This window comes from Abrus precatorius, unplaced genomic scaffold, assembly GCF_003935025.1.
Source record: "Abrus precatorius isolate BTA unplaced genomic scaffold, Abrus_2018 Scaffold4, whole genome shotgun sequence".
NCBI classification, from domain to species: domain Eukaryota; kingdom Viridiplantae; phylum Streptophyta; class Magnoliopsida; order Fabales; family Fabaceae; genus Abrus; species Abrus precatorius.
In genome coordinates, this window is record NW_020874384.1 from 378,029 (window position 1) to 389,980 (window position 11,952).

The following is an 11,952-nucleotide window of genomic DNA, read 5'->3' on the forward strand; positions in this document are numbered from 1 at the left end:
AGAGTTTAATCAATTAATTAAAGTAAATTATGAGAGGAATCTACTATTCCCTTATTTATGTGGAAAGCATTTGGCACAAAGGTATATAGTTTGGAAGAAGTTAGAAGTGAATAACAGACATGGGAGGGGACCAGCAATAACCGTTTTCTTATTCACCATTTTTATACTTCTGCTGTAGCATTAGATTAGTGGAATAATTATATATTAAGTAACATGATTAACCGTATATTGAGCACATTCATTTTGAAAAGAATTGGTAAATTAAATATAGTTTTTCTCACTGTTTGATGGGCATCTTCAAAGTCTATGGCACCTTGTTTTCATGAATATGCCACTCAATAGCAATAAAAAAAATAGTTTATTTTTAGATTATTTTGGCGCTGTTGTGTTCTTTAGCTGATATAAGAAATATTGTTTCATTGTTTTTAATTATTTCTGTCCCATAATGCTAAAACATGATTGCTAATCAATGAATTTCATTGATACCAGAGTACATGGACCAAAAAAGAGGAGAAATAGAATCTTCAAATTATTTGGGCCTATATCAATTTTCTATAGATTCCATAATTCCTATCCCTTTTCTCAACTTTTTATGGTACCCTTTGCAATTCTTGAGACAAATACTTGCTTAACTTTCACTTATAGCTCTACTATAATCATGCTTAGCATTTATATAAGCACTTGAGAAGATAAAAGAGCAATGAGCTAATCTAATCATTCACTGTACAACAAGCCCACAAGTAACTTTTCTTTAGATTCCATTCCAAGTTTCTGAGCTTGTCATGTGTACGTCTGGTCTACTTCATCATGTTTGAAAAGGACCGTTTCATTGGAATCCAGAAAAATAAAATAAAATAAAATAGAGAGAAAAAAATTGCTCCTGGAATTCAAGAGAGTGGCTAGTTTAGCTAGTTGGGAAAAGATAAGAGGGTAGGCACCTTTTGTTTAGAAACGGTGGAATTGGATGCCGCAAAGCTAGAAGTAGAAAATTACAGACAAAAACCAATGATAGGAAGGGAAAAAATGGACAAGAATACCAAAAAGCTATGTGAATCACATGACACTAGATTTTTTTTCATATCAAAGAGAAAGAAAAAGCAATGTGTATCAGAATATTTCTCTTCTTTGTGACAGCTGCCTACTTATGTCGCATGGAGTGTCTAATCAGTATTGTTTCAATTATATATAGATGTGTGTGTATTTTTTCTTAAGAAAAATGAAAAATAGAAAATATAGAAATGACGCTTATATATGTTGGTTCAAGAAGGAATTGCAAAACATTAATGTAGGGAGAAGGTGCCAATTTGTTCTGTTGTGGTAAATCTCTCATATGGATTGAAAGAGCCAAGCTATCTCTTCTAGTTTATAATCTAAATCGACTTAAAATATGTCTAATGAAGGAGTAGTATATGTATACCGTGTGGTAAAGTAGGTGTGCCCTTTTTATGTAACACAAGCATTGCTTGTTCCATGTGACACAGTGACTGCATTTGCTTTGGAGAACGTTTCAAAAATAGTATATACAGCTAACGATATCAGTAGAGCTGAACTCATCCAAATCCAATTATTAACGAACGGGTTGCAACTTTCGTTTTCATTTTTCTTCATTTATTAACTATGTACCTTTTCAATGCGCTGAAGCGTCAGAATGAACAGATTAAGAGACTTACAACATACAAATATTTGCATATTACTGTCATCAAACCATGCAAAGTTTGTCAAATGCGAGAGAAAAACCAACTACTTTCATGCAACGCAAGAATCAGTAGATGGATAGATATCATTAGCTCAGTTGAGTAAACATGTTTAAATGTACGTGCCAGTTTATTTATTGGCAATAAAATTGATGAAAGGGGAATGCAAAAGAAGGGAACAAGTACTTTCTAAGCCTATTTCGAAAGGAAAAGGCAAAACAAACATCAGTTAGCATCAACCACTTTACCTGTCATACAACAGATCTTAATACAAAGAATTTGCTTCTGAAAAAATTATTGCAAGCTGATTGGTGAAATTTTTTTAATTAAAATTTCCTACTTATCCAATATATAGTTGTAAGGTTAGATTAATATTCTATAATGAAAGTTGAAATTCACACTTTCATTCACATTTACAACTTTAAATACAAAAAAAATCATAACTGAAAATTGATCCTAATTTTATTCATTAATTTAGAAATAAATTACAAATAAAATTATCTATAAATTTTTAACAGGTCATTAAACAATAATAATAAAAAATTTCAACATCTTAATCATAGAGATAATAAAATATAGCAGAAATTAAGGTAAGAAACATGGTCACAAAAATGAAGGAACTAGCCAACAGAAAGTTTGAATCAAACTTCGTGATTGTTAGATGGCAAGAAAACAATGTTATTACAAACAATTTATCAACCTTAACTAAAAATCTTACTACATTTTTTCATTAATTACAATATCTTACTATATAGAGCACAAAAAGAACAACAATTCCGTTATTTGAATCACTAAAAATTAATATTATATATGACACCGTAAATCATTATTTTTTAACTCTCTCTTACTTTTATGCTTCTGTAAGTACCCATCCCAAAAGTACAATATAAATATACAAAGGAATTCTGAAGGTGTCCCAATTTAGTGATACAAAAAATATTTTTCTAAAGAACAAGGCCCAAACAAGAATGCATTAAGATAGTGAGACTCCAAGATGTTGATTAAGTTTGTAAAATGATAACATTATGTTTTTAAGAGGACTTTAAGTAATTAATAATAATAATTTATTAACAAATTTTTATTGTATTTTATATTTTGTTTTATTTTTAATTTTAAAAAATAAATTTGGAAAAAATAACGCAAAGTGAATGTTTTATTACGAAAGGAAAGATGTATTATCGGAAGACTAAAACACATTTCAAACAAAGGAGTTTAAAATGTAAGGAATAATAATAATAAAAAAAACTCTTTTAAAGAATCTTACAAGATTGTGAATTGAGCTTTTTTTTTACCACAATATTGCAATTGAAATATGGCTTCCCATTGCAAGTTAATAATACACTTTAGGCTTATAAGAAAAATAGAAAAACTGCATAAATTACACTTGAAGCATTGAACGTGCTGAAGCAGGGTTTGAAATGTGAACAAATTAAGGGATGTGCTGTATTCACATATTTGGAAATTAATTTCTTCAAACTTTGCGATCAGTGTTACGTACAAGCAAAGTAATTTTGAATTATGTTCTTTCCAGGTCAGAATCATGTGACAGATAGACCATTTGCTTAATTGAAGAGACTTTAATGCATATGCTCTTTCAAACACGTCTTGGAATGAATTTGTGCTTGATTGTTGGCATTTACACTATCACATTTGCAGAAATGGGAATACAGAAAAAGGGAACAAGCATTTTTTAAGCTTAAAGGACAAAACATACAAACACCATTTATTGAATAAATACCAATACAAGAATAGAACTCAATAAAAAACATTTTCTTTTTCAAAAATAAAAAGCTATAGCATCCAAAACAACATGGGACTAAAATTTCAAATAAGACATGATCAACAATTTTGAAGCATCCTTTAATTGTAAATCTATATTGACTCAGCATTATGCATCTTCCTTGAGTTTCTTTGTGATGGTGGCAATATACTTCCCTTGGTGGAATGCTTGTTCTAATTCAAGCTTGGTTGGCTGTCTTGTGCCATCACCAGCATAAGTTCCTGAACCATATGGACTTCCACCTTTGAGTTCTTCCATCTCAAACATTCCAGCACCGAATGTGTATCCAATTGGAACAAATATCATTCCATGATGAACCAGTTGAGTTAAAGCTGTAAGCCTGTCATAGATTTCACAATTGCTCATCATTAGTATCCAATCAAGTAATATGAAACGATTTCGTTAATATTTATTTTTACAGTTGATTTTAAGTATAACAAATAGTAATTTTTTAAAAAATAAACATTTATTGTATTTTATATTTTAAATGTAATAAATACTTATTTTTTCAATAAAATTCTATCAGTTTTAGATACTTTAAATTGATCCTAAAAACTCATCAAAATTCTTCAATATTACAATGTAAACAATGAATGGTTATTTTAATAAAAACTTTTTATATTTATTTTCTTCATTAGTGCAAAGTCATTGATCAATATTTGTCTGTTCTCCATTGATAAAGAAAATGGATATTCAGATAAAGGGTCTTACGCAGTAGTCTCTTGTCCACCACCTTGGGAACTAGTGCTGTAGAAGATTCCAGCAGGTTTGCCTGCAAGCTGTTGTGTTTTCCATAGACCCCCAGTTGCATCCATAAAAGCTTTGAATTGAGCAGCCATCATTCCAAACCTTGTTGGGAAGCCAAAGACAAAACCATCACCTTCTGAGAGTTCATTTGGGGTAATGTTGGGTACATCACTCTTTGGTGGTGCTCTCATCTTACCAAGAACCTCCTCTGGCAATGTCTCAGCTACCTGCTCATATTTTCATTCAAGTCAACATACCAAATTTTAACATCTTTGGAAAGTAATCTCAATCACACAACAACAGAGTTTTATACCGCGAGTTTGGTTACATGTATGGATAATATGATGCACTAATTAATGTCTTAATCATGCAATTCTTAAAAAAAAAAATGTTACATGATCTAGTTAAAAGAACAGAGGTAGCCTTAAAAAGGGGTTTGGAGAGGTCATGGAAAATCGGAAAATATGGTCAAAAGAAATTTAAACACAACTTTGGAAAAAGTAGCTGAGACAGTTATATTGAAAGTCTGTTATTATTTTAAAATGCTTATTAGTATTTTTTCCTATAACTATGTTAATAATAAAAATCAATTAAATAAAAGTGATTATTGACACGTAAGAAAAACAAAAAATAAACCAATTATATAACAGTGCAACCTGGGCAATAAAATTACTAGCAAACTTTATTTTATGTATTATATTTACTAAAAGAAAGAATGAACCTAAAGCAAAGATAAAATTGAATGCATATCTGAAACATAAATTACACGTGCCTGCCATAATTTGGCTTCAACACCTTCCACAGAATCAGCTCCTTTCTTTATCTCTTCTGCTAGTCTCTCCACATGTCCGTACATTGAGTAGTACCTGTCAAATTCACGTTTGAAGAAAGATTAACGAAAGCCCTTCATATCTGAACAATAAAGATAGATAATAATATTAAATACATACACAATATAAACTTTGACAGCCATTGATGTTCTCCTAAGGTCTCTCTGGTTCTACGTACTCTTTTCTCTGTTTCTTTCTATTATGCTTGATGAACACCCAAGTCCTGGAATTTGCATAATAGAGGGAAGCTCGATCAATATTTATAATTGAACATAAAGCTTTTTTTTATTTATTTATCTTGGGTAACGTTGAACATAAAGATTAGAATAATTTGACCAAGGTGGCTTTACATTTTAATTAATCTTATTTCTCGATCAACCTTTTTTTATTATGTTCGGGATAGAACGACGCCGTCGCAACGAAAATGGTTGATGATGATGATGGGGTGGCGTCATGCTTGCTCACCATGAACTAGATTTGGAAGCTTTTATATTGTTATTGTTAAAATTTTAAATTATTAAATTAATATATAAATTAGGAAATTTAAGTGGTAAGCTGTGATTTGCATGTATTTTCTTCCTAACTATTTTATCAACGAAAAAGCTCTCACTCGTTTCCAACTATAAGATGTAATTCAACAATGTAATAGTAATATCTTGAGATTTGGTGTGAGAAGTGTAAGTTATAAGATGAATTAGGAAATCAAAATTATTGATTAAAAAATTGATGATTATATAACAAAAACATGAAAAGAATTAGATTCTGAATTTCAGGTGTGAACGTGAAAGAGAAACATTGGGTGGCTGAGCAGCCAAGTAAAGAAATAGGCCCTGCTTTTATAGATAATGTAATGTGCAATATTATTAGGAAATGTTTAATTGGTCGTTCATCTTTTTAGACTTTTCTATTTGTACTTTGTAGAATGTGTTGGAGGGACCATGCCGGCTTTGTTGATGTCTGTTCCATAATAATAATAAAAAATAATAATGTGGGTTTTTGGGTCTGTGTTGTGGGTTCTGGCCCATATTGATAGATGCATATACTACTTGAAGTTTTGAACGAAATCAAAAAGAGTTTTGATTGCTCTATGGACCTAAAATATAAAAACCATAATGAACATATTCACTGAATCTCAAAGATGAATCATTGACATATTTTAAGAGTTAGGGCCATTGCATAAACTCACACTAAATTTAAAACCAAGTTAGTAATCTTTAAAAAAGAAAACTAAAAACAAGTTAGTAAGGAGTTAGCTCACCAATGGGTATTCTATTTTTAATCTCGATCGTGTCCAATAAAGAATTTCTTTTTTGTCGTCAACAATGATGTTTTCTTTTGGGCTGTGTCGTGGGCTCTGGCCCATATTGATAGCTGCCTTTGTTACCTATAAGTTTTTCTAGCTCCAATATGACCCATATATAAGAGCTATAAGAAGAGGTTTTATACAAAATGTTTCTATAATTAGTGCATGTTCAAATTCTGTTTTATTTTATTTTATAAAAATTCCTTTTCTTAGAAATTAAGCTATTTATTTATTTATTTTTTTTAAAAACAATGTATAAGTTGAGTATATTTTTCATTTTAAAAATAGTTATTTTAAAATATATTTTGACAGTTCTGATTATTTCCTTCAATCAACTAACTTTTTCAATCCTTACATATCCTTTCTGCTAATTTAATTCGCAAAGGGTATCTTGTTTTCAAATATATCCAAACATAAGTTAATTTTTTCATAATATTTTTCCTAAAAATCAATATAGGCATATTTGATTTTTAACATTTTCTTTTCAAAATTAATCCACAGTCAATCTTAAACCATGCTGCAGAAACTTACAAGATTTGTTGTTGGTTTCTAGTTTCCGGAATTGGATTCCAATGCAAAAGAATCTCCACAATTAATTTCATTCTTTCATACATTAAAATATTAAATAAACATAAAGTTAAAAAATTTAAGTCATCTAAGTATGAATGCAGGACTCTACAGTTATGCAGCTCACTAAGAAAGAAAGCTGTGTTGATGGACAATAACAATAACAATAGTCAATTTTGGTGGCTAGGTTATTCGGAAATTGAAATTTCTTAATACAGTAATCATCATTTTCCTTCCTTTTCAACAAATTAAAATTCAAACTTTAGTGAAACATAGAAATATCTTGGGTGACGACATCAAGAGAGTGAGAATAAACAATAAAGGACAAGAAAGTCAATAACAAAATGTAACCAATGAAATAATATTTTTCTAAAATATAAAACATTACACATAATAAGAATTTATATATAATTTAATATAGTTTAGTTTTTTTTGATATTATTGAATATAGTAATTTTTAATAAAACATGTAAATTGTTGAACAATTTAAAAAAAATCGATAAAATAATAAGAATATGGCATTGCTGTGCCCTCTATTTATCACTTTGGTCACTGAGTTCCTACAGCACAATCATCTCTGTATTCTCTTTTTATACAGTATCTGTGCCTGAACAACAAAAGAAAACTACTCATTTGTTACATATGAGTTTGTGTATAATTGAAAGTTTCTCAGATATGTACATGAGCATGACCAAGATAGTAATTTGGTTAGAATTTCACGAATTTTCATCTGGCTTCTAACAAGGTGATAGTCATTTCATTGGTTGAGATCACATCACTTCGACCAGTGAAAGAAGTTGTTGCAGTTGAATCATTCTTTACATAGAAACCAGGTTGTTTTGGCTCAGCTAATTCACTATCACTCCCTAACATTAGAACCACAGAAGGCATGACAGGCCTATCCTCTGGATGTTGTTGGACACATAAAAGACTTACATGGATGCATCGCAATACCTCTGATAGAACACAAGAATCTTCTATGTCTGAGTCAAACATTTCTAATGGCCTTCCCTCTTTCCACAGACTCCATGCCTAAACCATGGAATAACAAAGTAGTTTGTCACAAGTTTCCATCACATGCCTAAATTGAAAAGTTTAAATACGTGTTTTAGTTCTTGAAAATATGATTTTTTTTATGTTAGTCTCTGTTTATATTTTATTTTATTTTAATCTTTAAAATTAAAAAAAAAAAATCGTGCTTTTAGTCCTTGCGCGGGAAAAAAATATACTGCTTTTGTTATGTGTAAAGATGAAAAAAGTCATACTATAACACTAAAAACATGTTCAAGCTGATTGGAAATTTATGAGACATACATGAGTGACAAGGTTAGGAGAGTGGCTGTCAAGATAGAAACCTCTACTTCTCTTTCCACTTATTATCTCCAGCAGTAGAATACCAAAGCTAAAAATATCAGATTTTATAGAAAATAGTCCATCAGCAGCATATTCTGGTGCCATGTAACCACTGCAACATACCATCAAAACAAAAGACATTTGTTAGAATAATGTCACACAATAATCACTCTTAGGTACTGAGATACTCACTAAGTTCCAACTACTCTTGTAGTATTTCCTTCTGTCTGATCTCCTCCAAAAATTCTGGCAATGCCAAAATCAGATATTTTTGGGTTCATCTGGTCATCAAGCAAAACGTTGCTTGCTTTAAGGTCTCTATGAATTATCCTCAATCTAGAATCTTGATGAAGATAGAGAAGACCTCTAGCAATTCCACAGATAATGTTGAAGCGCTTAGGCCAATCTAACAATTTGCTTTTTGTATCATCTGTTTCATGCAAAATAAATTTATTCACCCCATTTGAATTCTAAATTTAAAATTTCATGTTTCATACATATATATGACCTTTAAAGTAATACTGAAATCATTAAAGTAGTCCAATCAAAATATAAGCATTCTTCTCATATTCATACCAAAAATCCACCGATCCAAACTACGGTTAGTCATGTATTCATAAACCAGCATTCTATCTTGTTCCTGAAGGCAACAACCAAGAAGCTTGACAAGATTTCGGTGTTGAAGTTTTGCTATCAGTTTTACTTCATTCTTAAACTCTGTCATTCCTTGTCCTGAACTTCTTGAAAGCCTCTTCACAGCAATTTCTTGTCCACTTACCAATCTTCCCTACACAATAACATAAATATATAAATAAATTAAGAAACTCAATCACATTGACTAAACGTCTTTTTCTTAGAAACTTCACATAGAATGAATTACCTGGTATACAGGTCCAAAACCACCTTCTCCAATCTTGTTCTTTATTGAGAAGTTATCTGTGGCAGTGACTACTGTTGAATGGTCAAGCAGTGGCAGGTCGAGATCATCCTCGTTACCTCCTCTATTTTGATCACCTAATAGAATTTGCGAATTCACTGGTAACAAGCAACAGTGGCTTCATCTTAGTTTAAAGGCATAATATGTCAATAACTTCGCACTTTTTGCTGCATTACATCTTTGCATTTATCATCAAGAGGTTGAATAGGTAAATGGTCAAAATTCCCTTTTACAGTTTAATTTAAACCACAAAAAATGTACAAATTTTCACACATTGTTCATTTCTTTTACTTTCGCCATGACAGGTAAATTATTGCAAAGAAAAAGAATTTACAGTGATTATCCAATGAAACCAAAGAGCCTAAGCTAAGAGTCTAAGAGATCATGAAAATGGGTTATTCTAACTTGAATGAATAAATTTAGTTTGGTTAAATAACTAGACTGTGTAAGCCAACTCAACACTTTCTTATCCAAAATTAATTACTTAATCTTTTGTATTTGGAGGTGAATACTTGATTAAATAAATTACAAGGTTATACATTTATAGGAAGCTGTACTTACCACGTGAGTTTCTTAACAATCATCTTAATTCGATAAAGAAACAGAAAAAACAATCCATAGAGAAAATGTGGATGAATGTATTCTTACTAATTATACTGGGCCGGACAATGTAGATACGACAACATCCAATAAAAATCATCACTGATATTGCAGCAATGGTGGTACCAACTATTATCATCACATACTTCCTACGCCCATCTTGTTCTCCTTCATGATTGAATTTGATAAAACCAAATAAACAAACACATAAAAATAAGGATACATTTGTCATGAAGACAGAGACATAAATACATATGCATGTATGTATAATGTGTGCAAGCAAATATGCATGTGTAATGAAAAAGTTGGTTGAGATACTAAAGTTCTTGTCTATACCCAATTCTGAAGCATCCATTCGAATATACAGATCCTGCCCCTGATTATCAAACTGCCTAATATCAATTAGATTGCCAAACCACATGACACAGCCACTACCTTTTCCTCTTATGTCAAAGTTAGTATAAGCCATACAAGAACAATTATTCAAGCACTTGACTCTGCAGTCTTCTAGGCCAATTGTCTCATCTACTAAAGTATGTGTAGTATCTGGCACTTTTACTCCTTCCACTTTCATAAATCCATCCTTGAGTTTGTTAGTGCAGTTTAGTGGTTTATTGCGGACACATCCTTCAGTCCAATCAGATGAGTTCCATGCTTGTGGTGACTTAGGACTAAACCCTTCTAAACATTCGCATATTTGGGAGCCTGCAATCGTGCAAGCCCCATAGGCTCCACAGGTGCCATAAAAGTCACAATTGTCTTTTGGCAGTGATTTATATACCTTCCAGATTTGATCATCCTCCATCCATACGTATCGCGTACAAGTCGAAGTGGTTTGATTCATGACCAATCTTGAGATCACAGCTTCATTCACAAGACTATAATTGTAGTAAATCTCATCCTTATTGGATATGTAGTTGAAATCATAAATGGGGTTAGGCTTTTGATCTGGTATACCACTGAAATATAGGCCACTCCAGGGTCCAATTCTCACAAACTTTTGTGTTCCCTTCATTAGATAAAACTCAGGATAATTATGAAGCAAAAGGCCCCAATAGAAGTCTCCAGGGGAGGGATCATTAGGACTCTTCCAAGATGTCATTCTCCATTCTTGACCAGTCTTGAGGTTCCATCCCAACTTCATCCCTGGCAGTGTTGTATCTGAAGGGTAATCAAAACTTTGCCACAAATAAGCATCTGGGTTTGCATCATTCTCATCTCTAACCACAAGGTTCCCTGAATCTAGAAGCTGTGCCACTGGATTTTGTGTTTGTTTCTCAGATGTTGTCAACCAAACAACCTTGTCATGTTGTCTGAGAATAAGGTTGCCTGTGCTGTTCAGTGTTAAGGTGCCTGAGGAATCATTGATGGCACCATTTGCAACCCAAACAACTGTCGTAAGTGGAATGTTCTTGTACCAAATTCCAAGGTAACGTTTGTTGGAGTTCTCGGGACTGAAGAAACCAAGTTCAAATGTTTCACCTCGGGAAACTAGGGTCATGCCATCACTAATGGACTGAGACATATGAATGGTATCAACTGCTGTGGAAACTCTGAGAAAGAGGATAAGTATACATGGAACAGTGATCAATAAAGAAAGAATATCCATTGAAATTTTCATTTGCAGGATTGTTTTGTTCGGCTATATCTATACACAGAGGTAATTAGTGCAAGCAATGAAGGTGTAAATGTACACTTGGAATATTATAATAATTGGAAATGGCTGCAAAGGATGACCGAATCAGGGTGTGACAAAATTTAATATGTTTTGAGTTTGGTTTCATACGTATTAAAGTTGAAAATCAAGGGACAAATATGAATAAATCTGCACACATCAGTATTGATACTATCAATCTAATTGATATTTGTTGAAGTCTCACGTCAATTACACATTAAATAAAAGTTTATAAAAGTTAAAATAATCTTCAAGAATTAATTTTTAGAATTGAGTTTTGCCTCTCCACATATTTTTATGATGAAGAGGTTATCATAATTTGGACATTATAATATTAAAAAATATTAATCTTATAGTTTTCACACTCTGGAGCGTGAATAGTATGTTAAAGTTTTACATTGAATCTTCATAACTATATTGTGCTAAGACTTTGGAGCCTAGTCACTGTATGATTATTTTGGGGGCA

General features: G+C 31.7%; 2 protein-coding genes across 3 annotated transcripts; both read right to left on the reverse strand.

Moving 5' to 3' along the window:
• Positions 1 to 3,582: 3,582 nt before the first annotated feature.
• Positions 3,583 to 5,310, reverse strand: LOC113865881 (NAD(P)H dehydrogenase (quinone) FQR1-like). Of its 2 annotated transcripts, none has more exons than XM_027500662.1 (4): positions 5,172 to 5,310; positions 4,994 to 5,087; positions 4,186 to 4,448; positions 3,583 to 3,814 (listed from the first exon to the last, which is right to left on the reverse strand). In XM_027500662.1, the coding sequence occupies exons 1-4, from the start codon at positions 5,192 to 5,194 to the stop codon at positions 3,583 to 3,585; spliced, it is 612 nt and encodes a 203-aa protein (XP_027356463.1). In that variant the 5' UTR covers positions 5,195 to 5,310. The 2 variants fall into 2 exon arrangements, with proteins under 2 accessions (XP_027356463.1, XP_027356464.1); XM_027500663.1 differs by having other exon boundaries at positions 4,186 to 4,444; positions 4,990 to 5,087.
• A 2,337-nt stretch (positions 5,311 to 7,647) lies between these two features.
• On the reverse strand, positions 7,648 to 11,420 carry LOC113865083 (G-type lectin S-receptor-like serine/threonine-protein kinase At4g27290). Its single transcript, XM_027499448.1, has 7 exons — positions 10,148 to 11,420; positions 9,869 to 9,979; positions 9,155 to 9,309; positions 8,851 to 9,061; positions 8,467 to 8,704; positions 8,236 to 8,386; positions 7,648 to 7,953 (listed from the first exon to the last, which is right to left on the reverse strand). Exons 1-7 carry the CDS (start codon positions 11,418 to 11,420, stop codon positions 7,648 to 7,650), a joined length of 2,445 nt encoding a protein of 814 aa, XP_027355249.1.
• Between the last annotated feature and the right edge of the window lie 532 nt (positions 11,421 to 11,952).